At 48.4% G+C, this 23663-nt stretch overlaps 1 protein-coding gene across 3 annotated transcripts; it reads left to right on the forward strand.

Annotated features, from left to right (window-relative positions):
- Nucleotides 1–4766: 4766 nt before the first annotated feature.
- On the forward strand, nucleotides 4767–23408 carry TBC1D20 (TBC1 domain family member 20). 3 transcript variants are annotated; one of them, XM_081795325.1, is made up of 10 exons: nucleotides 4771–4982; nucleotides 5218–5445; nucleotides 6484–6595; nucleotides 12810–12995; nucleotides 14649–14729; nucleotides 18249–18435; nucleotides 18629–18730; nucleotides 19667–19808; nucleotides 20620–20807; nucleotides 21079–23408. In XM_081795325.1, exons 4-10 carry the CDS (start codon nucleotides 12896–12898, stop codon nucleotides 21332–21334), a joined length of 1056 nt encoding a protein of 351 aa, XP_081651451.1. In that variant the 5' UTR covers nucleotides 4771–4982; nucleotides 5218–5445; nucleotides 6484–6595; nucleotides 12810–12895; the 3' UTR covers nucleotides 21335–23408. The 3 variants fall into 3 exon arrangements, with proteins under 3 accessions (XP_060470485.1, XP_081651451.1, XP_060470491.1); XM_060614508.3 differs by lacking the exon at nucleotides 6484–6595 and having other exon boundaries at nucleotides 5218–5441; XM_060614502.3 differs by lacking the exons at nucleotides 5218–5445; nucleotides 6484–6595 and having other exon boundaries at nucleotides 4767–4982.
- Nucleotides 23409–23663: the final 255 nt, after the last annotated feature.

Genomic DNA, 23663 nt, shown 5'->3' on the forward strand with positions numbered 1-23663 from the left:
GGCTGGGCTCCTGTGTTTTTGGACTCTGGTTTGCTCCATGTGGTTCCCTTTGGGACCCATGCCGAAGCTACCCAGGGTATGCTCTTCTCACGGTGGGTTGTTGGAGCACAAGAGGCCAAATGAATTCATACAAGCAAAGAAATACTTGAAGAAATAAAGGTTGGGAATTTTCCAGTATTAAGGACAGACAGCAAGCCACAGATCCAAGAAGTTCAGAGAACACCAAACAAATCTATACACACACTAAGCATATCAAAAATGCTAAAACAAAGAATCTTAGAGGCCAGCCCAGAGGGAAAATAACATATGATATACCGGGGAAGCCAAAAATTACCAAATGATGCAAGACAGAAGACAATGGAGTGACCAGTGCTGAAAGAAGAAAACCTATCAGCCTAGAGTCCCACACCCGGTGAAAATATCCTTGAAAATAAAGGACAAATAAAGCCTTTTCTAACTAAAAAAGAACTGGAGGAATACATTGCCAGAAGATCTGTTTCTACAAGAAATATTGAAGTTCTTCAGGCAGAAGGAATATGAAACCAGACAGAAATGTGAGCGAGCCTACCGTGAAATAAAGAGTGCCGGAAATGGAATAAATGAAAGCAAAATTTCAAAGTTTTGAATTGCCTTAAGACTAAAGAGGTCAGCAAGCCTATAAAGGAGCAGGTAAATATTTTAGGTTTTGCGTGTCCTCTTGTAAGCACTCTAACGCTGTGGCATGAAATGAGTCTTAGACAATAGGTAGATGTGCATGGCTGTGTTTCAATAAAACTGTGGACTCTGAGATTTGAGTTTCACGTAATGTTTATGTGCTACAAGTTAATTCTTTTGACTTTCTCCCCCAAATAATTTAAAATTGTTTTAAAGCCATTCTTGACTCATGGGCCACCCTTTAGAATGTGTATTTATAGCGAATGTAAAAATAAAAAATATGTATACATGAATGGTGGTATATCTGTACAATGAAATACTGAGCAATAAAAGGAATAACCTTCTCCAATAACATGGATTGATTTTGAAATAACTCTGAGTGAAAGCCAGACAAAAGTATGTACTGTTTGAGTTCATCCACGTAAAATTCTAGAAAATGCAAACTAATCTCTAGTGACAGAACGTAGTTAAGTAGTTCTCTGCAAGTGCAGGGTGGGGGCCAGGGGTGGGAGAAGGGGAAGAGAAGGAAGGGATTTAAAGTAGTAGAAAACAGGAGCACCTGGGTGGCTCAGTCAGTGGAGCGTCCGACTTCGGCTCCGGTCATGATCTCGCGGTTCGTGAGTTTGAGCCCTGAGTCGGGCTCTGTGCTAACAGCTGGGAGCCTGAAGCCTGCTTCAGATTCTGTGTCTCCCTCTCTCTCTGCCCCTCCCCTCCTTGCACTCCGTCTTTGTCTTTCGAAAATGAATAAACATAGTTTGTTTGTTTTTTTTTTTTAAGGAATAGGGGCACCTGGTGGCTCAGTCGGTTAGGCGGCCGACTTCAGCTCAGGTCATGATCTCATGGCCCCACGTGGGGTTTGGGCCCCACGTCGGGCTCTGTGCTGACAGGTCAGAGCCTGGAGCCCGCTTCGGATTCTGTGTCTCCCTCTCTCTCTCTCTCTCTCTGCCCCTCCCCGACTCGTGCTCAGTCGCACGCTCTCTCTCTCTCTCTCTCTCTCAAAAATAAACATTAAAAAAAATTTTTTTTAGTAATAAAGAATAAAGTATATGACCACAGCATGAAGAACAGAAGGGAAGAAATGGGAATCCACTTTTTTAAGGCCTTATACTGTACACGAAGCAGGATATCCTTTGAAGGCAAACTGGTTAAAGACGTGTGTTGTAAATCCGAGGTCAATCACTAAAATTAGTCTCTCCATCTCTTTCCCACTCTCAGCCCCAGAGTTTGGTACAGGGTTCCACCCTGGCTTAGTGGTGGAGCAGGAGACTCAGGCCTAACCAATCAGCATGTAGAGGCCACAGTGACTGGTCCAGGCCCAGGCAGGTGGCAGCACCAATGGGACATGTTCTGGCTGTTCTCGGAAATTCTGGGACAAAGACAAATCCACTGTTATTTCACAGAGTCAGACGTAGAAGTACGTGAGACCCTGCCAGAGCCCTGTTGTGACCCAAGACCTGTAGGTGAGTGCAGTCAACAGGAAGGGGCGAGCAGCTGAGAGATGGAGAGAGGACACAGAAGGGCAAGAACCTTTCAGTTCTGTGAGCCAATAAGGCTTTTGGCCTGAGTTTGTTTGGGCTGCGATTTTCAGTCACTTGCTGTGTAACAAAGTACCACAAATGTATTATCTTTCCCACGGCTCCGGCATCCGAGTGTGGGTTAGCTGGGTCCTTTGCCCTGGGTCTCACCAGTCTAAAATCAAGCTGCCCACCAAGTCTCTGATCTCAAATGAGGCTCAGGGTCCTCTTCAAGCTTACTGTTGGCCAAATTCAGTTCCTTGTGGTGTAGAACCGAGCCCCTCCCTACCTAGAGGCTGCTCGCCTCCCTGCCATGTGTCCCTCTCCGCAGCATGGAAGTTTACGTCTTCAAGGTGAACAAGAGAATGTCTCTGCTGCTTTGACTTTCTCCTGCAGGAAGGCCTGCACCTTCTTTTGAAGGACTTCTGTGATGAAGTCCACCCAGGCCAATTTCCCTTTTGACTACTTCAGAGTCAACTGATTTGGAACCTTCATTATGTCTGCATAATCCCTTTACCTTTGCCGTGTAACATTATGTACTCATGAGAGAAAAACCCATCATATCCACAAGTCCTGCCCACGCTCAAAGGGAAGGGATTATTCAGCCACGTACACCACGGAGTGGGAATCTTGGGGACCACTTTAGAATTCTGCAAACCACAGACACCTGATGCCCTTGTGCCTTACACTCAGTCATGAATCAGTTTCTGGGATTTTCCATGTTCTACTAGACTTCAAGGTTGTTTCCTGTCTGACCTGTTTTCACTTGGCTTTACAGTTACCTGGTTACTTGTCTCTCTTCCCCATCAGAAGCTAAAAAACTGAATGAATATTCATCATTCTACATCCCAGCTCACAACCTGGCTCCATAAACATTTGTTGTATGGATAAGTGGAGGTGATTCTTACACTGGGGATGAGGATTAATCTAGATGGCTTTAAGGACCGCATTGATTGTGAAAATTCTTTAATCCCACCCTGCTGACTGCATCCAGTCCAAACTCAAGTATGGTTTAAGAGGTCCTACTCGGGGCGCCTGGGTGGCTTGGTCGGTTAAGCGTCCGACTTCGGCTCAGGTCATGATCTCATGGTCCGTGAGTTCGAGCCCCGCGTCGGGCTCTGTGCTGACAGCTCAGAGCCTGGGGCCTGTTTCAGATTCTGTGTCTCCCTCTCTCTGCCCCTCCCCTGTTCATGCTCTGTCTCTCTCTGTCTCAAAAATAAATAAATGTTAAAAAAAAAAAAAAATTAAAAAAAAAAAAAGAAAAAAAGAGGTCCTACTGACTTGCCCCATGCACACTTCTCTGCCCTCACCACTGTCAAAGTCCACTTCCCTATCATACTATGCTGTAAGAAAGAACATTAAACCACTTCATTTCTAGGCTATGGTTTGCTTAGTTGTTTCCTTAGCCTAGAATGCTCTTCCCTACATCAACTGACTTAATCCTGCTGTTCATCATCTAAATAAACAGAAATCACCACCCCAGGAAATTTTTCTTCATCACCCTCTCCTGCCTCTGTGTGTGGCTGATGCCCCTCCTTGGGCTTCTATAACCCTCTAAGCTTCTTTCCCCCTTTCCTAGAACTTGTTATCTCTTGTAAGTTGAGTCCACCTCCCCTACCAACTTGAGCTGTCCCGGAGAGCAGAGAACAAAGCTTCGTTATTTGGGGTCCCAACACTGGCCTGGTCTGGGTAAGGACCACGAATAGTTGTTGGACAAAGAAATGCGTTCCATCTCTATTTTGTGATTTAGGATCTTTCAAGATATTCATACTTCCCGCTGTCCTGGGCCCCGTGGCAGGCCAGTCTAGCAGGCCCTGGTTTACCTACAGGTTCCAAGCCCAGGCCACAGGGCAATGGGCATTGGCCATCACAATGTTCAAACGACAGGCTGTTTTCTATTGGCCCGGGAAGGCTTTTTAAAAATTCTCGTTCACCACCTAGTGCTCCTTTCAAAAAGAGTAGGCATGGGGAATTATGAGGCTGGCATTCCTGGTCCCGCTCTCACTTAGAGCTTCACGGTGATGAACTGTAGTTAGACAATGTGCTGCCCAGAGATGAGGAACCAGCCTGAGACAAGAACTGGTTACCTCCTCTGGGACACCTTGTTCCAGTTGCTGAGCATTTGACAGTAGCTTTTCCCTTTCCCTTTTCCCTGAGAGCCAGCCACCCCCCTGTTTTACAGAGCATCAAAGTTGGCCCAAGCCTTGCTAGGACCACACACTTTAGCCCTAGAGCTGTGACGGGCAGGAGAGCCTGTCTCGGTCCCATCACTCCCGCAGGCAAGAATTGAGCTGTGTCCCTGTGCTCTACACTCAATCACGAGTCTCGGTTTCTGGGATTTTCTATATTCAAAGACCTGGTTAAGACAGTACTTTTATCATCGTTATCATTTTACAGATAGGGAAAGCAAAAGAAATGACAAAATCTGGTCCCGTACACACCCACTCAAGTGTGCCGCACGCTATAGCTCGGCTAGAACTCCGGGGCGCGCGCTTCCTCTCGCCGCTTAGGGCGCCCGCGCGCGTGTCCCCCGACCGCCGTCGGCCTAGCGTAGCGGCTGGTCACGTGCAGGCGCGGGGGCGGGGCCCGCGCGGACGCCTGCGCGCCTGCGCGCTTGCGCGCCGCGGGCTGACCGATCCCTACCCTGTCCGGCGGAGCCGGCGCTGGGTCCCGCGGCCATAGCCGCGTCTTCTCTCGGCTCTGCCACCAGCCGGGGCTCGGGCCCGGGCCCGGGCCCCCGGGACATGGCCCTCCGGAGTGCGCAAGGCGACGGCCCCACCTCCAGCCGCTGGGACGGCGGCGCCGAGAAGACAGGTACGGAAGCCGGCGGGGGTGCCGAGGAGCGGCCTTCGGGGACGGCGCGAGGGGCAGGGGCGGCCCTGCGGGTGGAGAAGGGGGGAGGCAAGGAACAGCTGTCGGAGGAGCGGCCCCGGGCGCAGGCGGCGTCCAGGAGGGGCCCGAGGGACCGCGCGGGGTGCGCCCAGCGCCGCGGGCCGGGGTCGGGACGGCGGGAGAGGAAAAGGGTGATGGGCCCGGTCACGTCTGAAAGGGAAGCGATCCTGGAACTGGGGAGCCAGCGGATGCTGAGACCACAGGAACCCTGCTGGCAGACTCGCGTCCCCTGTGCGAAGGAAGGGCGGGGGAATCTGGTCCGGCTTCGTCACGTCTGGAGAGAATTGGGTCTCCCGGAGAACTGAGGCCAAGCCTCCACCCCCGGCCCGAGGCTGTCCGGCCACGTCCGCACGCTCCTGGTGCCTCCTCCCTAGTTGTAAGGCAAGTTTCCCAAACTTCATTCATCGCTCACCCGCTTGATTTACGCGGTGTACGTGTACCACCTATTTGTTTTAATTGCCATAAAAATCCAGCCTTTTAAAATGTACAGTTCACTGGTTCTTAGCACATTTACAGTGTTGTGCAATCATAGCCGCTGTCTGATTCCAGGACGTTTCTAATTCCCAAAAGAAATCCATCACTCCCCATTCCCCAGTCTCCACAGCTCCTGGCAACCACTAATCTACTTTCTGCCTCAATCCTGTGCCACCTATTTGAATGTTACTTAATTTTGTAGGAGAAAGCGATTCTCCCAGATTTTCATAGTTTCATACCAAGCAGTAATTTCTGTGAAACCATGGTTTCATTGTGCACTGGTTTTGAATACGTTTTACGTACAGTTAAAATACGGCACTTAAAATTATTCACGTTTACTCTGTACCGAGTAAAATAATCTTTTTCCCCTAAGACTAAGGTGACTTTCCCACCTTTCCGTCCTCTGATGGGCGCTGCCCAGAATAGAACCAACCACGTATTCAACCCATATTTTTGGTGAAGCACCTGGTGTCCACATTTTGTTTCTCTGGGCTCATTTTCTGTTATTTTCTTTTTCTCCTGTTCTAATCCTGGATGGAAGTGGAGCTCACTCGTATTATTTCTTTGGGCTCTTTGGCCTTTGTCAACCCTTTGCTGGTGTTTTAGTATGACTGGCATCTGTCCTCATGGCGTAGTAGTGCCCCGAGTAGTATGGGTTTTGTGACCTGTTATATCGTGTGGCTGTGCCTAGGTTGTGAGACCTAGTTTCCTTGATGTTTTGCTTCTCTGGATGAATGGGAGGAATTTAGAGATGAGAGTTTTTGTTTTTGTTAAATGTTTTTGTTCTGTTTTTAATCCTATTGGAGACTTGATGGCAAAGTTACTAATACTGGAAGCCCCCCTTTGTAGACTTTACGATCAGAGTGGTTTACTCTCTAGAATATTTTTTCTTTATTGTTAGGGTAAAGCAGTCTTTCTTAATACATGCTTGTCTTCATGTTTCAGGTAGTTAATGGATCTCTGCTAATTTGGATACTGTTTGTTGAAACTAATTAGGACTTCCAGAAACAGAGGCTACTTTGTTTTCTTTTGTTTTTAATAGGAACCTTACTCCAAGTAAGGTAAGGTGTTCCTCTCCCACTGTCTTTATCTGGTACAGATATGAAGTTCAAACATAAAACTTTAAGTTATTTTCCAGTGTCAACATTAGGAGTTCAAGGGATGGGGCAGGGGCGTGTCTGTTTAGGGGGACTCTCTATCCCCTCTGGCCGTGTCTTCCATTGTTTTGATTAAGGCTAGCGTGGCTTGATTTGAGTTTGACTTCTGTTTAAAAACTGTCAAGCTTTCTCAGGGTGCCTGGCTAGCTCAGTCGGTAGAGCATGAGACTCTTGATCTCAAAGTCGTGAGTTTGAGGAGGTAGAGTTTACTTAAAAAAAAAAAAGAAGACTAAAGCATTCTTGATATGCAAACTTAAACCGAATAATCAGTATGGAATTTTGTACTCTCACACAGATTTCATTATTAAGTGTCTAGCATCATTTACCTCATCTAAGTCACTAACATGTATTGTGCTGATATGGAAAAACTTTTAGAGGAAGCATAGCTAGTGTTTGTTTATCTTTTCTCATTGTCCTTTCCCTGTATATTAAGATATATCTTAATATACCATCTGTATATATCAGATGGTTTTGGGAGATACTTATTGCTCGGAGGATCTTTACCTGGGTTCTGCAGCCAGAGTTGAGAGAGGCGTGAGAAAGTAATGGGTTCAGCCATCCTTCTCTGAACTGTTAAGAACCACTGTTTCAATTCTCTTATTAAAATAATTTTCACGGAGAACAGGTCAAATAGTACTTATATCATTGTTCCCTCCTTGTTGAGGGAATTACTTTTCAGATATCAGGCTTTTTTTTTTTTTTTTTTTTTTTTTTTAATAGCAGTGTCTTACATTTTGCAGCCAGTTGTAGGATAGTTACTTCACTCTGTCATGGTTATGATAGCCAAGACCTCTACTGTAAAGGAATTTGGAAAGTATCAGCTTCAGAATATATATATAATACATCTCTCTCTTAAGTGGGGGCAAAACGAAACTGGAGAAGAAAGGATTCAAGGGACTTTGGATGACCTATATGCAGATGTCTCAAGTGTAGCAATGTGTGTCTCACCCCAAAATCCATACATAAAATTTCTCTTAAAGTAGATCGTAGATGTTAAACCTCGGTGTTTTCCTGCACATCCCCAGAATAGGACTATGATTTTTCTCTCTGAGGTGAAATTAGCTGTTTAGCTGACACCACTAACCTTTTCTTCCTTGTTGTGTAGCTTAGCAGTTGACCTTATCACTCTGTGCTTTCTCCATCTGCAATTCACTTGAGTTTTCTGTTTTCTCCTTTTTTACATCACAACGAGAGCCTATATATTAGGTGCATAAATATTTGTTGAAGGAGGGGAGTGGCACACACAGGCGTGCCTTTGATATTGGACCCTGAACAGACAGCAGCTCAAGTCCACATTGGAGCAGTATCCTACTCTGGGAAGTACCAGTAACTTTAGAAAAAGGCCAAAGAGTCTGGAAATCTATGGTAGAGTTGTGCAGTGAGCCCATTCTTAACAGGAGCATGGGGAAAAAGAATGTCATTTGCTGTAGGCCAGTTTTTCCAGAGGAGCAGTGGCTGAGCTAAATTATTTATTTTATTCTGCACATATTTGTTGGGTTCCCACAGAGTGCCAAAAACCAAGAAGACAGGAGTGCATTTTGAAATGCAGGATTAAAAACAAAATCAGAGTAGAGTGTTAGGAGAGATAAGTGTTGGAGCTGTGGTTCCGAATTAGTTAAAGTTCTGGCAGATTATTTGCCAAAGCATAATGGGAATCTGGCTGATTGCAGACAGTGTTATTTCCCCCAAGTTACTAGCAACAGTTTTCCTTTCCCTCAGATTGCCAAGCAGCTTACTTGGGAAGGGGGTGATATGGATAGATATCTAAACAAATTGAGGAAATCTTTCCACACTCTTAACAAGTAGGTTAACAAGATTTCTAAATGTCAGCTTACCTCAGGCAGCATTCAGTGTTATCATTCTAAGTGTTCTTAGTTTGTGATGTGTAGAAAGTACAAGGGCACTCTAAATTGGGGGGGGGGGGAATATATATATATATAAAATATCTGCTGCTTTTTCTTTCTTTGCCAGAACTTAATCCAGTCCCTGCCATATTTCGTCTCAGCCTGTGTTGTTATATAAAAAGTCTTCTTTTTGGGGCACCTGGGTGTCTCAGTCGGTTAAGCATCTGGTTTCGGCTCAGGTCGTGATCACAGTTCGTGAGTTCAAACCCCATGTCGGGCTCCGTGCTGACATCTGGGAACCTGAAGCCTACTTCAGATTTCTGTGTGTGTGTCTCTCTCTCCCTCTACCCCTCTCCTGCTTACACTCTGTCTGTCTCTCTCTCAAAAATAAATATTTAGGGGCGCCTGTGTGGCTCAGTCGGTTAAGCGCTGACTTCAGCTCAGGTCATGATCTCACGGTCCGTGGGTTCGAGCCCCGCATCGGGCTCTGTGCTGGCAGCTCAGAGCCTGGAGCCTGTTTCAGATTCTGTGTCTCCCTCTTTCTCTGACCCTCCCCTGTTCATGCTCTCTGTCTCAAAAATAAATGTTAAAAAAATTTAAAAAATAATAAATAAATAAATAAATATTTAAAAAAAAATTTTTTAATAAATAAACATTAAAAAAAAAAAAAAGTCCTGGGGCTCCTGGGTGGCTCAGTCAGTTAAGCGTCTGGCTCTTGACTTCGGCTCAGGTCGTGATCTCACAGTTCATGGGTCTGAGCCCCAATTGGACTCTGTGCTGGTGGTGCAGAGCCTGCTTGGGATTCTCTCTCTTCCCCCTCTCTCTGCCCCTCCCCTGCTTGTGTGCTCAGCCTCTCTCTCAAAATAAATACATAAACTTAAAAAAAAAAAAAAGGTCTTCTTTTCTTCCACATGTCTACATGTCTTCTCCTCCAAAGGATGGCCCTTTGACCCGTAGTTTAAAATTCCTTCCTTGTCTTCCTCTTGAGTGCAGGATAAAACCCAGACTCATTTATGACCCACATTTCCTGCAGTCCTCCCAGGTTCTGTTTTCTCTCTTTACCTAACACTTGAGCCTCACAGACTCTCTCTGTGTTTTCTGGACATGGTGTTTCTCTCATGTGATAAGGTCTTTGCACGTACTCTTTCCTCCGCCTGGAATGCTCTCCAGCACAGTCTTCCATGTGCAAAATTTGCTTTAAGAAGGTGGCAGAATATATTTTCATTGAAGCCTTTCCTGATTGCCCCAGGAGTAGGCATTCTTTCCTCTGGATTTTCATAATTCGTTATGATTCTGTTCTATAATAATTGTGTTCCTCCCCAACGTGAGCCTCTCAAAGGCTGAGGGGTCATATTCATCTTTTTATCCCAGTGTGGTGCTTAACTACCAGTAGATGCTCATTGGGTGATGGACTGATACATGGATGGATAGACTAATGAGTGGCTGGGGAGATGGAAGGGAGGAAGGAAGGAGGGAAGGACGGACGGACACACACACACTCAAGCCAAGAACTTGAAGCACCTTATAAACAAACGTCTGACTAGCTAGGTGCTCTGCTAACAGAGGGCATTGGGACTTGTTTTTTCATGATTTCTAGGTAGAGTAACCATTTAATTGAGCATCCAAACTGGGACGTTTCTGAGAGTGCAGCTGGCAGGAGGGATTTATGTGGATGATTATCCTGGGACTCTAGGCGCAAACCAGGAATGTCTCAGACAAACAGGAGTAGATGGTCATCCTACTAGGTGAAAATAACAGTCTAGCCAGGAGGACAGGTTTCCCCAGGTGAAGAGTCACCTGTGTTGCATTTGTAGCTGCACCTCCCGTTGCATGTGACCGCAGTGCAGTGATACCTGTTTATGTGGTTAGTGTGTCACAACTGTGGTAGGTAGGTTACCAGGACCACCTTTCACTGGTGTTAATAATGTGCGTCTTTGTCCTGGAAACAGTTTGTGGACTGTTGTCTCAGAATAAACTACTACTCAGGAAAGTTGCTTTGTGGCTCTCCTTTTTTTTTTTTTTTAAATTTTAATTTTATTTAAATGTTTATATTAGAGAGAGCACGCAAGCCGCAAGCCAGGAGGGCTAGAGAGAGAGGGAGACAGAATCCAAAGCAGACTCCAGGCTCCTGCGGTCAGCACAGAGCCTGACACAGGGCTCGAACTCACGAGCTGTGAGATCATGACCTGAGTCGAAGTTGGATGCCTAACCGACTAAGCCACCCAGGCATCCCCCCCCCTTTTTTTTAAATTTTAATGTTTATAGTTGAGAGAGAGCGGCTTTGTGGCCCTCCTAAAGCCTAACCGACTTCCAGCGTTCATCTTCTCTAAAGCCCAAACTTCCTTCCAGTGTTACCTTCCACTACATTAAGTGTAGTGTCTTGCACCTTGTATTTGCTACATAAACATTTTTTAAGGAGTCGATTTACTGTTAGATGGAAGGGACTTGTGTTTCTTATCTCTCGGCCTTTCTTCTCTCTACCCTGCCCTCTGCCTCTTGAAATCCTCCCCTTCCTTTTGAAATTGCACTCTCCGGTAATGCCTTCTCAAGTTAGCCTGACCTACAACGGTCTCTTTGAACTCTTGGTGTCCGCACATCCCTTTTTTGGGGCAATTATGGTACACTGCTTTGTAACATCTCTTTGGTATTGTCTTGTTTAACTTGCGTTTGCAGTTCGCAGTTCCAAAAGTTAGGCATTCCACATCAAATTGTGAAAGCATGTTTTCTGCGTTATTTTCTTTTCCTTTTTTTTTTCTTCTAAAGATATGGCTTATTTATTTATTTATTTATTTATTTATTTTTAAGTTGATGTATTTATTTTTGAGATAGAGAGAACACCAGCAGGGGAGGAGCAGAGAAAGACAGAGGATCTGAAGTGGGTTCTGTGCTGACAGCAGAGAGCCCAGCATGGGGCTTGAACTCATGAACCGTGAGATCATGACCTGAGCCCAATTCGGATGCTTCCACTAAGCCACCCAGGTGTCCCTCCACATAATTTTCAATAGAAAAATTATAATATGATACACATCAACCACAAATCTCAGCCAATTTCCTAAAAAGGAATTTAAACACAGTAAAATGCCAGTGTATAAATAAACTATCACATAGGGATGTAAGATGCTTAGAACATCACCCTTACTTAATATGGTCATCAGGAAACAGTTGCTTTGTGTGCAGCTATCATGCCTGTCTTATCACCAGCCACGCTGGAGACCCAAGTATACCCTTTGATCTGTTTTTGAAAATATGTAGGGTCTCCTGTCTGGCTCAGTTAATAAACTGTGCAACTCTTGATCTCGGGGTCATGAGTTCAAGCCCCATATTGAGTGTGGAGCTTAAAAAAAAAGAAAGGGGCGCCTGCGTGGCTCCATTGGTTGAGCATTGGACTCTTGGTTTCAGCTCAGGTCACGATCTCATGGTTCGTGAGTTCGAGCCCTACATCGGGCTCTGCGCTGACAGTGTGGAACGTGCTTGGGGGCACTCTCTTTCCCGTCTCTGCCCATTCCCCACTCGCTCTCTCTGTCTCTTAAATAAACTTCGGGGAAAAAAAGAAAGAAAGAAAATGTCTCTGCGTAATTCTGAAATGTTATCAGTTGTATTAGCATGTAACTGGGAAATTTTTGTCTCGTGGTTTTATTTTAAAATGCAGTATTGAGGGGCGCCTGGGTGGCGCAGTCGGTTAAGCGTCCGACTTCAGCCAGGTCACGATCTCGCGGTCTGTGAGTTCGAGCCCCGCGTCAGGCTCTGGGCTGATGGCTCGGAGCCTGGAGCCTGCTTCTGATTCTGTGTCTCCCTCTCTCTCTGCCCCTCCCCCGTTCATGCTCTGTCTCTCTCTGTCCCAAAAATAAATTAAAAAAAAAAAATAATAATGCAGTATTGAATTTTGGCGATATGCATATAAACAGGAAAAACCATTATATATATGTTCTGTGAAGTTTGGGATTAAGAAAGAACAAGCATTGTATTCTATTCTGTCCTATCCTATCCTATCTTATACTATACTATCCTATTCTATCTTATCCTAAAACATTAACAGTAAATGTTAGATATGCCTGAGTTTAATGAGCACTTATTGTAATTGTAATTCCTTGTTTGTTACTTACATGGTATATATCTCCTTAGTGTTTTGCACATTATGTGCTAATTACATGTTTGTAGGTGGACTTTAAGAATATCTACCTGTACCCCAAATCAAATAAGGAGATTGAGCCCTGCGCAGAAAATGTACACATGCTGAATACGTGCCTAATGCCTTTTTCCCCTTTGTTTTGCAGACTTTACCGCCAAAAGGAAAAAGAAAGTGGCAGAGATTTACCAGGCTCTGAACAGTGATCCCACTGACGTGGCTGCCCTTAGACGCATGGCTATCAGTGAAGGAGGGCTCCTGACTGATGAGATCAGGCAGAAAGTGTGGCCCAAGCTCCTCAATGTCAATACCAATGACCCACCTCCTATATCAGGTAATGGTGGGGAATGGTTGTGAGGGGAACTTGTCTAAGATGCGAGGACAAAAGAATTTCAGGATCTTTCATTCTTAATGCTCATTTTAAACCAGTTGTAGATGAGTAAATCTGAAGCATTTTAGGGCCCACGCTAAAAATTGGGCCCACTCTGAAAATAAGGCCAAACTGATAAGACTTTTCTTCAAACGTGGAGTGAGCTTTTACGAGGTTGATAGGTAGCTTTTATCGGCTAAGTGGGGGAGTTTATATTCTGGTCTGTGTTCACTTAGAGGTGGGTTGTAGGGATCTGTATTTTAACAAGCACCCCAGCTGGTTCTGGTGCAAATGAACTCCATTTTGAGAAACTTTAGGCCATGGGGAGAGAGAATATTTCTCCGGTCCTTAAGAAAAACAAGGCCAAACGAAACTTCTTCGTTGGGAAATACTAAGATTCTTTTGAAAGCTCAAATTCTGTAACTGTATAAAAAGCTGTTCCTTAACTAGTTTGCAAGGCCCATGCAGTCGAAGGAGTTTCTTGGAATATAGCACAACGTACAAAGAAAGTACAATCCACTTTGTCATTCATTCACTCAACACTGGTGGCTTTCCTGCCTTGTATAGCAGAAGTCCAGTGCTGGAGATTCTTCCACTCATTTGGCAGGTGGTCCTTGTGCTCCTGTTGTGCGCCCGGTACTAGAGATGATTAGAACAGCCTCTGCTGATCAAAAGCTCGCAGTGTCATGGTGCACACTGCAGCCGAGTGGGTGTTAAGTCGCCTCTTGTTCGTCTCTTTGAAACCGGCTGCCTCGGCGCAGTCAGCTGTGGGTTGGAAGGAAGCTACATCACCATATTCACACTCTTGACTCCTGAGATGATGTCCTTCTCTCAGATCGCAAACTTCCCAGATCTTTATAAGATGAAGTCTGTATGTGGGGATGTGTTACACCTGCTCCTCGGTAGCTTTCGATTGTAGTTGTGATGGAAATGCGCACTTGTTACAGAACACTCGGTTTGGTTGAGGAAAGTGTGCACTTGCTGCGTATATACAGCAGCTAGAGGCTGCCGCGGTATTTTCAGTGTTGGATTGGCAGCTGAACACAAGTACCCACTCCTGTTTGCACTCAGTCCTAGAATTTCAGGGTCAAGAGAGGTGAGGTACTTCTTTGTGTGCGTTTATCTTAATACTCCTTTCTGAGTGGCTCAGTGCTCCCTAGGCTGTACAGATGTTTGAGTTTCTCTAGCAGTCTGTGGTTTCCCCATCCACGATCTCATCTGATCCTTGCAGTAACCTGAGAGGGGCATATGGAAGGAAATATCCCCATTTTACAGACGTGGACCTTGAAGTTCAGGGCCGTCCCCCGGTGACACACGGTAGCTGCCTCCAACAGGCCCCCGGCCTCCTGACTCCTTGTGCACTGCTCCTTCTGTCTCAGGGTTGCCTCCTAGACAGTCCGTGTCCCTCCTCTTACAGTCACTTTAGCTTGAATGAAACGGCGGGTTTGGAGCTAACCTGGGGGTTCCTCTCCCCATGTTGTCTCTTGTGTCATATGTCCTCTTGAGGAAAAAGCTTAAGTGTGCCCTCCCGGCCTTTGGTGCCATAGCAGAATGTTCTTGTCCCTGCTCCGGCTTCTCAGACTTTGCTGCGGTAACACGTTCCTTTTCCTCCCACAGGGAAGGACCTGCGGCAGATGAGCAAGGACTACCAGCAAGTGCTGCTGGACGTCCGCCGGTCCTTACGGCGCTTCCCGCCCGGTGAGAAGCAAGTGCTCCCTCGGTCTTGCCGCCCCAGGAGCTCCCGCCCCAACTGCACCCAGCGGGACCCGGTCGGGGACCTTGTACTCACGACTGGGTCACCTTCAGACCCCGCACTGCCAAAGTCTGAGCCAGAAGTCCTTTCTCTTGGCCTAGAGGTGGTGGGTGAAAACCCTAGGGGTTTTTCCCCCTTCAGAGCCACGGGAGGGACTCCGTAGGGACCGCTGTAGCCATTGTCTGGCTTTAAAGAGCAGCTTGGCTGACCAGTGGGCGCTAACAAGAGCCAGGCATACCTTCATCCGATTGGATTTCTAAGTAGGGATTTCTCCCACATGCCTCTGTTGGGTCCCTGGACTGGAAGGGAGGCCATTCCCTGCGCGGTTAAAGGGGCTGTTTGAGAAACTGCTTCCCACGCTGGGGAGAAGGAGAACAGTGGCCGGCTCTGGTCTCTGTCTTCGCAACAGAGGAAGCTGGGTGACAGACCTCGTGCTTCTGATCCCGTCCTCTCCCTCTGGCAGCCTCGCCTTTGCGTAGGTCTGGGGAGGAAGGAGAATTGCTGCAGGGGACGAGAGCCTCTAAACCCATTGCCTCCCTCTTCCAAAACCGTGCTCTGGCTCAGATTTTGCCCGTTAAAGCGCCTTCTTCGCCCCTTGCAGCCTTGCTCCCAAGGCGATGACACTCGCCATCCCTGTGTGGCCGGTAGCTCTTGAGAAGAACGTGTGCCCGTGGCCCAGTCCCCTTTCCCTAGGCTACAGGTCCACATAAGACCGCATGGGCCAAGGCCCCATTTCCCCCCAGCTAATCTTTTCCTTGGAACCCTTTCTGCTTCTTCCGTTTATGGACCGATGGTGCGTGAGGCTCTTTGTGTGGGCTGACCTTTCCACGTGCTTTCATATTCTTCTTGTGTCTGTGTTGTTCTGAACTTAGCCGACCTCTCTTACTCTGAAACTTCAGAGTTTAGGTTAGTCTCTCCTCCTTCATTACTTTCCCTAACCATTGTAGCTGGTCTGCTCCATTTTCTTTTTGGCTTATCTTTTACAGTATGCCTTTTTGAGAAGAGGTGGTGTAAACACGAGCAACAGATGAATTTGCTTTTACCTTAAACCCTTTGTTCAGGGTCGTTTGGGCGCTTCCATGAACTGTTTTCTCTCAATGTCTGTCATAACTGGAAGAGCTAATGGTGTGGGAGAGCAGTGCTGGGGCCACTCCTCCAAAGCAGCTCACAAGGCCACGTTTTGGCAGTTTCCTTCTTTCTTCCTTTCTCTCTCTCTCTCTCTCTCTCTTTCTTTCCTTTTTTTATTTTTTTATTTTTTTATTTTTTTATTTTTTTATTTTTTTTAATGTTTATTTTTGAGAGAGAGAGCAAGAGAGAGAGAGCAAGCAGGGGAGGGGCAGAGAGAGAGGGAGACCCAAAAGCAGGCTCCAGGCTCTGAGCTGTTAGCACAGAGCCCGACGCAGGGCTCGAAATCACGAACCGCGAGATCATGACCTGAGCTGAAATCGGAGGCTTAACCGACCCTGCTACCCAGGGGCTTTTTTTTGGCATTTTCATACTAAAAGCCACATGAGAGGCGCCTGGGTGGCTCAGTTGGTTAAAGGTCTGACTCTTGGTTTCGGCTGTGGTCACAACGTCATGGTTCTTGAGCCCCGACTCAGACTCTGAGCTAACAGCAGAGAGCCTGCTCGGGGATTCTCCTCCCCGCTCCTTCTCTGCCCCTCCCCAACTCATGCAAGCTCTCGCTCTCTCTCAAAATAAATAAACTTCCAAAAAATAAAAAAATAAAAGTCACATGAGCAGAGGAGCCATACTGACCACTGCCAGAACCAGCTGCGTTATCTGCACTATCTCCTGAGGCAGGCTCCCCCGTTTCTGGAATATCTTAGATCAAGATATAGTCCTGGGGGAGTGCCTGAATGGCTAAGTTGGTCAGGTGTCGTGATTCTTGGTTTCAGCTCAGGTCATGATCTCACGGTTCAGGAATTCGAGCCCTGTGTCAGGCTCTGTGCCGACAGTGTAGAGCCTGCTTGGGATTTTCTCCCTGTCTCTCTAACTCTCCCTGCCTCACACGCATGTGTTCGATCTCTCTCTCTCTCTCTCTCTCTCTCTCTCTCTCTCTCTCTCAAAAATAAACTTAAAAAAAAAAGGGGGGGCGCCTGGGTGGTTCAGTCGGTTGAGCGTCCGACTTTGGCTCAGGTCATGATCTCGCGGTCTGTGAGTTCAAGCCCCTCATCAGGCTCTGTGCTGACAGTTGGGAGCCCGGAGCCTGCTTCGGATTCTGTGTCTCCCTCTCTCTCTGCCCCTCCCCCGCTCATGCTCTGTCTCAGAAATAAACATTAAAAAAACTTAAAAAAGAAAAAAGGTTAGATTCCTGTGATGCTTAGGTTGGCTTAGAGGGGAACACACAACTCTTAAATTTTTTATTTTTATGTAGTTTCATATCTATAGAAAAGTTGCAAAAATAAGACTAATAATTCCTCAGATACCTTTTGCCCAGATTTCCTTATATGTTAGCATTTTGCTATATCTGTTTTCATATTGCTTTGTGTCTTTCTTACACACACACACACACACACACACACACACACACACTTTTTTTTCTGAACTATTTAGGAATAAATTACAGACCTGCTGCCCCTTTACCCCTAAATATTTCAAGGTGTGGTTCCTAAAACAAGGCCCTTACATAATCACAGTGCACTTATTAAAATCAGTAACACTGAAAAATACTGCTTCTCATGTATATTTTATTCAGGTCTCACCGTTTACTGCAATAATGTCCTTCACAGGAAAAAGAGATACAGATGCATTCATTTCCCATTTAGTCATTGTTTCTCTTTAGCCTTCTTTAACCTGGAATAGTTCCTTTGTGTTTTATGACTCAGTTATTTTTGTAAAATTTCCCTCGGTTTGGGCTTGTCTAGTATTTCCTTATGATTAGATTCAGGTTTATGCGCTTTTTTTGTTGTTGTTTATTTATTTTTGAGAGAGAGCACAAGTGAGGGAGGGGTAGACAGAGAGGGAGACACAGAATCCAAAGCAGGCTCCAGGCTCCGAGCTGTCGGCGCAGAGCCTGACGCAGGGCTCCAACTCCCGTGCCCTGAGGTCCTGGCCCGAGCCGGTCGGACGCTCAGCCAACTGAGCCCCCGGGCGCCCCGGGTTTATGCGCTCTCGATGGGAATTCCACGGAAGCGATCCTGTGTTCTCGGCGCGCACATCAGGAGGCTGGTGCCGTCACGTAGCCACACCCCTGGCAGTGTCCGCTGCGGGGACCTGGTTAGGACGGCGTCTGCGGGCTCGCCCGCCGTGAGGTGGCTGCTCTCTGGCTCTTTCCCGTGTGCCAGGTGGTATCGATGGTGTATGGGTTCCTGTGTGTTGCCCAATTGTTCCTAATTCGGTTTTTTGTTTTTGTTTTTTGTTTTTTAATTAAACGCTTTGGAACTCCTTTGCTGCCCGTCCTAACCTCCTGGTTACCAGGCTGCTTGCTGTGTTCAAGTGCATCTCCCCTCCCCCCTCCGCAGGCATGCCAGAGGAACAGAGGGAGGGGCTGCAGGAGGAGCTGATCGACATCATCCTGCTCATCTTGGAACGCAACCCCCAGCTGCACTACTATCAGGGCTACCATGACATCGTGGTCACCTTTCTGCTGGTGGTCGGCGAGGGGCTGGCGACATCTCTGGTAGAAAAATTGTCCACCCACCACCTCAGGTACTGGTGCGGAGGAACAGAGGAGGAAGGCGATCGCTGCCCGAGGCCCCCCGCCCCTCCCCCGCCCCGCTCCCGGGAGAATGCCTCGGCCCGGTGTCTGCTCATTGTTTTCAGCGTGGGAGCCCCGTTCTGCCCCCTCAGCCCGGATCCGGGTGTCCGGTCGGACCGAGCTCAGTGCGTTGTTTCCCTCTAGGGATTTCATGGACCCCACAATGGACAACACCAAGCACATATTAAACTGTCTGATGCCCATCATCGACCAGGTGAATCCAGAGCTCCACGACTTCATGCAGAGGTATATACGCCCCTCCGTGCACGCGCAGACGCACCCCTTCGGCTTTCTCTTGGCCCGTGTGTCTTCCCCGCGAGTCTGGCTCGGTGTCCCCATCATCGTATGTTGATGAGCGTTAAGTTCTTCAGGTCGTCCTTTCTGTCTGCCAGCGACCTGGATAATCCAGTTCTGTACATTCTGGGAGCATTTGGGGGGTACCGTGCTCCCGTGGGGATACAAGAGATGTCACAGCACAGGCCCTTGAGGACTTTACATCTGGTGAGGGGTGAGGAGAGGTCGGTGAGGTCCGCGTGCCGAGGTAGACTCTGAGGTTACTGCCACCAGAGAACTGCATAACTACTGTGGGATGCCCAGGCGTGAAAGACAAAGTCAGCTGTGGGTTGTTTTACTCACCAGATACCAAGGAGAAGAAATATTTCTTTGCAAATCTCACGGGACTTTTTTCTCTTCTGTGTAACTGGCAATGTGTCTGACCGGCACCTCACCCTTTTTTTTTTTTTTTTTTTTTTTTAAATAATATCTGTGTCTTAAGGTGTTTCAGTGATCTCTTAACTGAACAGTTAATACAATTATGTCTTTAAGCCTGAGAATATGTATATTGCCTGTGCCCCCAGACGGATATATGACTTTCTCAGAACGAAAATGATGGTACATTGTGAAAACAGCTACTTCTTTCTGTATATGACATTTTTTGGCCATTAAGAAAATAGCCAGTGAGATAAGGCAACCAGTACCCTATCATAGTATTAGTGTCATGATGGTGGGTATGTTTTAAGGACTTTGTATTTTGTGAGAAGACACTGAATTCCTTGGTGGCTGAATTTTCCAGAGAGTGTCTTTCCCAAACTCTTCTCATAAGCGCGGAGGACAAAGACACCCCCGACAGTGGGAAGGGACAGCCCAGCAGGGAACCTAACATCTGGATTTCCTTGCCCCTAGTGCCGAGGTGGGAACTATCTTTGCCCTCAGCTGGCTCATCACCTGGTTTGGGCATGTCCTGTCTGACTTCAGGCACGTTGTGCGGTTATACGACTTCTTCCTCGCCTGCCACCCGCTGATGCCCATTTATTTTGCAGCCGTGGTAAGTACAGGCCGTGAGCCGGCAACTAGGTTCACCGTCCACGATCATTTTCCCTCAAGGGAGACCTGGTGACGAGGGAAAGATGGGAAAAACAGCATTTCCCAGACTGACGTCCCTGGACACCGTTCCGTGCATTGTTAATGGGAGTGTCATGGGAAACGAAGGTTCTGTGTAAAACAGGCTTGATAAATGCTTGGTTGAACCAAGTGAAACCAGTCTGTTGACCGCATGTCTCCTCTGAACCTTTAAAACGCTCGCGTGCATTGGGGGTGGTCAGTGTTCCTGTTGACGTCTTCCGGAAGTGGTATAGACCGCAGCTCCAGACTCGGGAAGAGGCGAGGTGTGGTATGACGAGAGGACACTGACGTGGCTTGGTGGGGGCTCCAGTCAGGAGGGCCTGGATCGTGGAGGTCAGAGTGGAAGTGGAAGCACACGGGAACCCTTCGCTGTTTTGGGGAGGGGAGCAAGCCTGTTCTTTCTACTGCTTTGATCCATTTCTTCCGTGTTGGAGCTCCAGGCATCTCCCCGATACCCCTTTCCTCTTCTTCCCCCCGAAAGAACCTCGCTCATTTTATTGGTCAGCCTTCCACATCCCGGGGTGGGAGTTTGCCGGTTGTAGGAAAGACCAGCTCACCGGGAAAAGCACTCAGATACGTGCGTTATTGCTTCCTAGATGGACACGAGACTTTGTTGAAGGTGCAGGGCCAGCCCAGTCTGTCACCAATTTAAATTCATCGCTAAGGAGAATGACGTGCCAGCGGCGAAGGCCCCGTATGTTCTGGTCTCTGACGCAAGGCCTTGCTCCCCACAGATCGTGTTGCATCGAGAGCAGGAGGTCCTGGATTGCGACTGCGACATGGCCTCGGTCCACCACCTGTTGTCCCAGATCCCTCAGGACCTGCCCTACGAGACACTGATCAGTAGAGCCGGAGACCTGTTCGTTCAGTTTCCCCCGTCCAAGCTGGCTCTGGATGCAGCTGCCCAGCAGCAGGCCGAGAGGTGAGTGAGGCCAAGGCTCCGGTTGAACCGGGGGTGTTCGTACGTGAGCAGGAGCGGCGAAGACCGTGTCTGCTGGGGACAGGGCGGGGCCGTGCTTCTAGAGATCTGAGCTTACGCCAGCAGGACCCCCACTTGGGTCTTCATGAGTCTGTATCAAGAAGAGCCTTCTAAGCAGTGGGTGGCTCTGCCCTCAGCCTCTTTCATAATCCAGTTTTTCTTTCCTTGTCTTCTTTCGCGCCATCTCGTTCTTTCCGTCTCCTTCCCTCTGCAGGACGGCAGCCTCTACCTTCAAAGACTTCGAGCTGGCGTCGGCCCAGCAGAGGCCTGACACGGTGCTGCGGCAGCGGTTTCGGGGCCTTCTGCGGCCTGAGGAGCGAACGAAAGACGTCCTGACCAAACCAAGGACCAACCACTTTGTGAAACTGGCAGTGATGGGGCTGACGGTGGCGCTCGGAGCGGCCGCCCTGGCCGTGGTGAAGAGCGCCCTGGAGTGGGCCCCGAAGTTTCAACTGCAGCTCTTCCCCTAGACGCCAGAGAGGACGCTTCCTCTTCCGTGACATTAAGGTCTCACCCTTCCATGGAAGGATTGGGAGGGGGTGGAATTTCCTTTATTAAAAGGGTTTCTGTCAAGGGTTTTCTATTCCTGCCGGCCCTCCCTCCCTGCCCGTGGTTTGCCTTTGCTTCAGAGGCCAAGAGGGGAGCCCGCCTGGCATCTGGCACCGGCACTTGGAGGCCTGGCTGCGGGACTCCTCTCCTTCCGGGGGCGGTTACTCAGCGTCCCCCCACCCCCCCCACCCCCGCTGCCACCTCTCGTGTTGGAGGAACTGGGTTTCTTGAGCTGCCCACGGCTGTGGGAACCCACTGGGCCTGGTGCCTGGGGACCCTCTCGGCTGCCCAGTGGTAAGTAAGCTGGGCCACCGAGCGCCCGCCTCGCGGCTCCTCCGGTTCTGTCTGCGGCGGCCAGTCAGAGACGGAGGGAGCCACTGCTGAGGAAGTCGGACCTTGGAGCAAAGGCGAGGGACAGAGGCTGCCGGCCGGGACCAAGACCGGCCCCTCTCAAGAGCAGCTCTGCTAGCTGGCGGAGCTGGTCAGAGATCAGACAGGCGTGAACTAGGTTCCTAGATAAATCCTGCCTGTTTTCAACCTAGAAGGCACTTGGGCATCTCCAGTCGAACAGGAAGGGACATCAAGTTGTAGGGCCCAGATACAAACTGGTTTTGCCTGCCTTGTGTCTTTTTTTCCTGTCTGTTCTCTTGCACACGCCACATGATGTTGCTTTTAAAGGACACTTTTATTACTGTTTTTAGAATTACACATACCCAACGTGTAAAGTGCCCTCACTTTAAAAATGATAGTTCCTTCATGGGAAAAATAGTTCTCATCAGAAGGATGAGCTTCTAAGACCCTGAACTTCCTTTCTCCCCAGTTATTTAACACCTCACTTGAGCTCGAGTTGCTGTGTGCTAACAGCCCCGCTCCTCCGGAGTGCCCACGTGCCCAGCTTTCCTTCCTTCCTGTTTCCCTCAGACCACTTTCCTGCTCCCATGTAGGCACCCGCTCACCACGCTGGCTTCATTGGGGGGGGTTCAGTTTATGCCCTCGACTGCTGGTCTCTCCTTCCTGGTTGGAGATGTCACTGGAAACTCGTCAGCAACCAGAAAGGGACACACTGCAGCCTGCAGAGGTTGGGGGAAGCCGAGAGCAGCCAGCTCCCGCCCTGAGCTTCTTGGGGACCCTCCAGGACTTAGGGGACAAGATGGATCGTTCGGTCCTTCCTGGACGGCTTTTCCCGTAAGCGAAGCCAAGTTTCTTTGAGATTAACTCTGGCTTGAAAACAAAAGTGCCTTCTGCTGCTCTGAAGAGTTGAGGCGTATGGTATGAAGCAGCAATGTCCTTTCATTTCCCTGGTCTCTGGGGCACTGTTCTCTTGGCAGGTGTTTTCTTAACGTGAACATGCCAGAAGTCCTCTCCCTCGGCGTACCCAGACCACGGAGTGGAGGGCATTTAGTGTGCCAGGCAGCCAGCGGGCCCAGAGCAGTGGGGAGTGGTGTCTACGCCAAGTCACGTGAAGTGACACTAAGCACTTTAAAACAGAAGGTCAAAGTGATGGGTCATTCTCTGTAGCAGGAGCCCCACTTGGGGCGAGTGTAATGTGGGTGGGTTAATCTAGACAGTGGGGGATTCGTGAAGACCAAGGAAATTCTTCTAGGCCCCCGAGGTGGTGATGTGACAGATAGTCCCAGTCTTCTCCCCCCAGCAAGTTTGTCCCCTGTCATCTTTAGGGACAGATGGCAGCACGGACGCCTGCTACCCCGGCGCTGGGGCCTGGAAGGAATTGATGGGGAAGAGGGAAGGAGGGCATGTGATCAGGGTCCCAGGGCCACGGCCTTTAGATGCCAGGAAGCAAGTGTCATATGCTCCCGCCATGGCCTAAGGAGGGGGTTCGTTTGTTTTGTGGCTTTGCTGACATCAGGGTTCCCCCTGCCAATGAGAGGAAAGCATTATCCTTTACCTTCAGGTGGTTTACTGTTCTGTAAAGAATACATGTAAATATTTTGTACAGAGCCCTGTATAAAATAAATAGCCATACGTGGTTACTAATCAGTCTCCTGACATGGTGTCCTGCATACCACTTGTGGGGAGTAGACTCTGGCCTTACGCACCTGGCCTTGGGGCGCCCCCTTCTTCCACCTCGGGCCTGGGACTGCGCTGTAGTCTGCAGACTCTTGGTTGGCCTTGACTTGCTTGGGGAGCTTGGGGATTACCTGCCGCCCTGTTTCTCTTTCAGCCGCACACCAGGTGCTGCCTGGGGGTACTGGTCACCGCGCAGGCCACGTGGGGTATTAGTCTGGGGTC

The sequence above is a fragment of the Panthera onca genome, chromosome A3 (assembly GCF_046562875.1).
Source record: "Panthera onca isolate mPanOnc1 chromosome A3, mPanOnc1 haplotype 2, whole genome shotgun sequence".
Lineage (NCBI taxonomy): Eukaryota > Metazoa > Chordata > Mammalia > Carnivora > Felidae > Panthera > Panthera onca.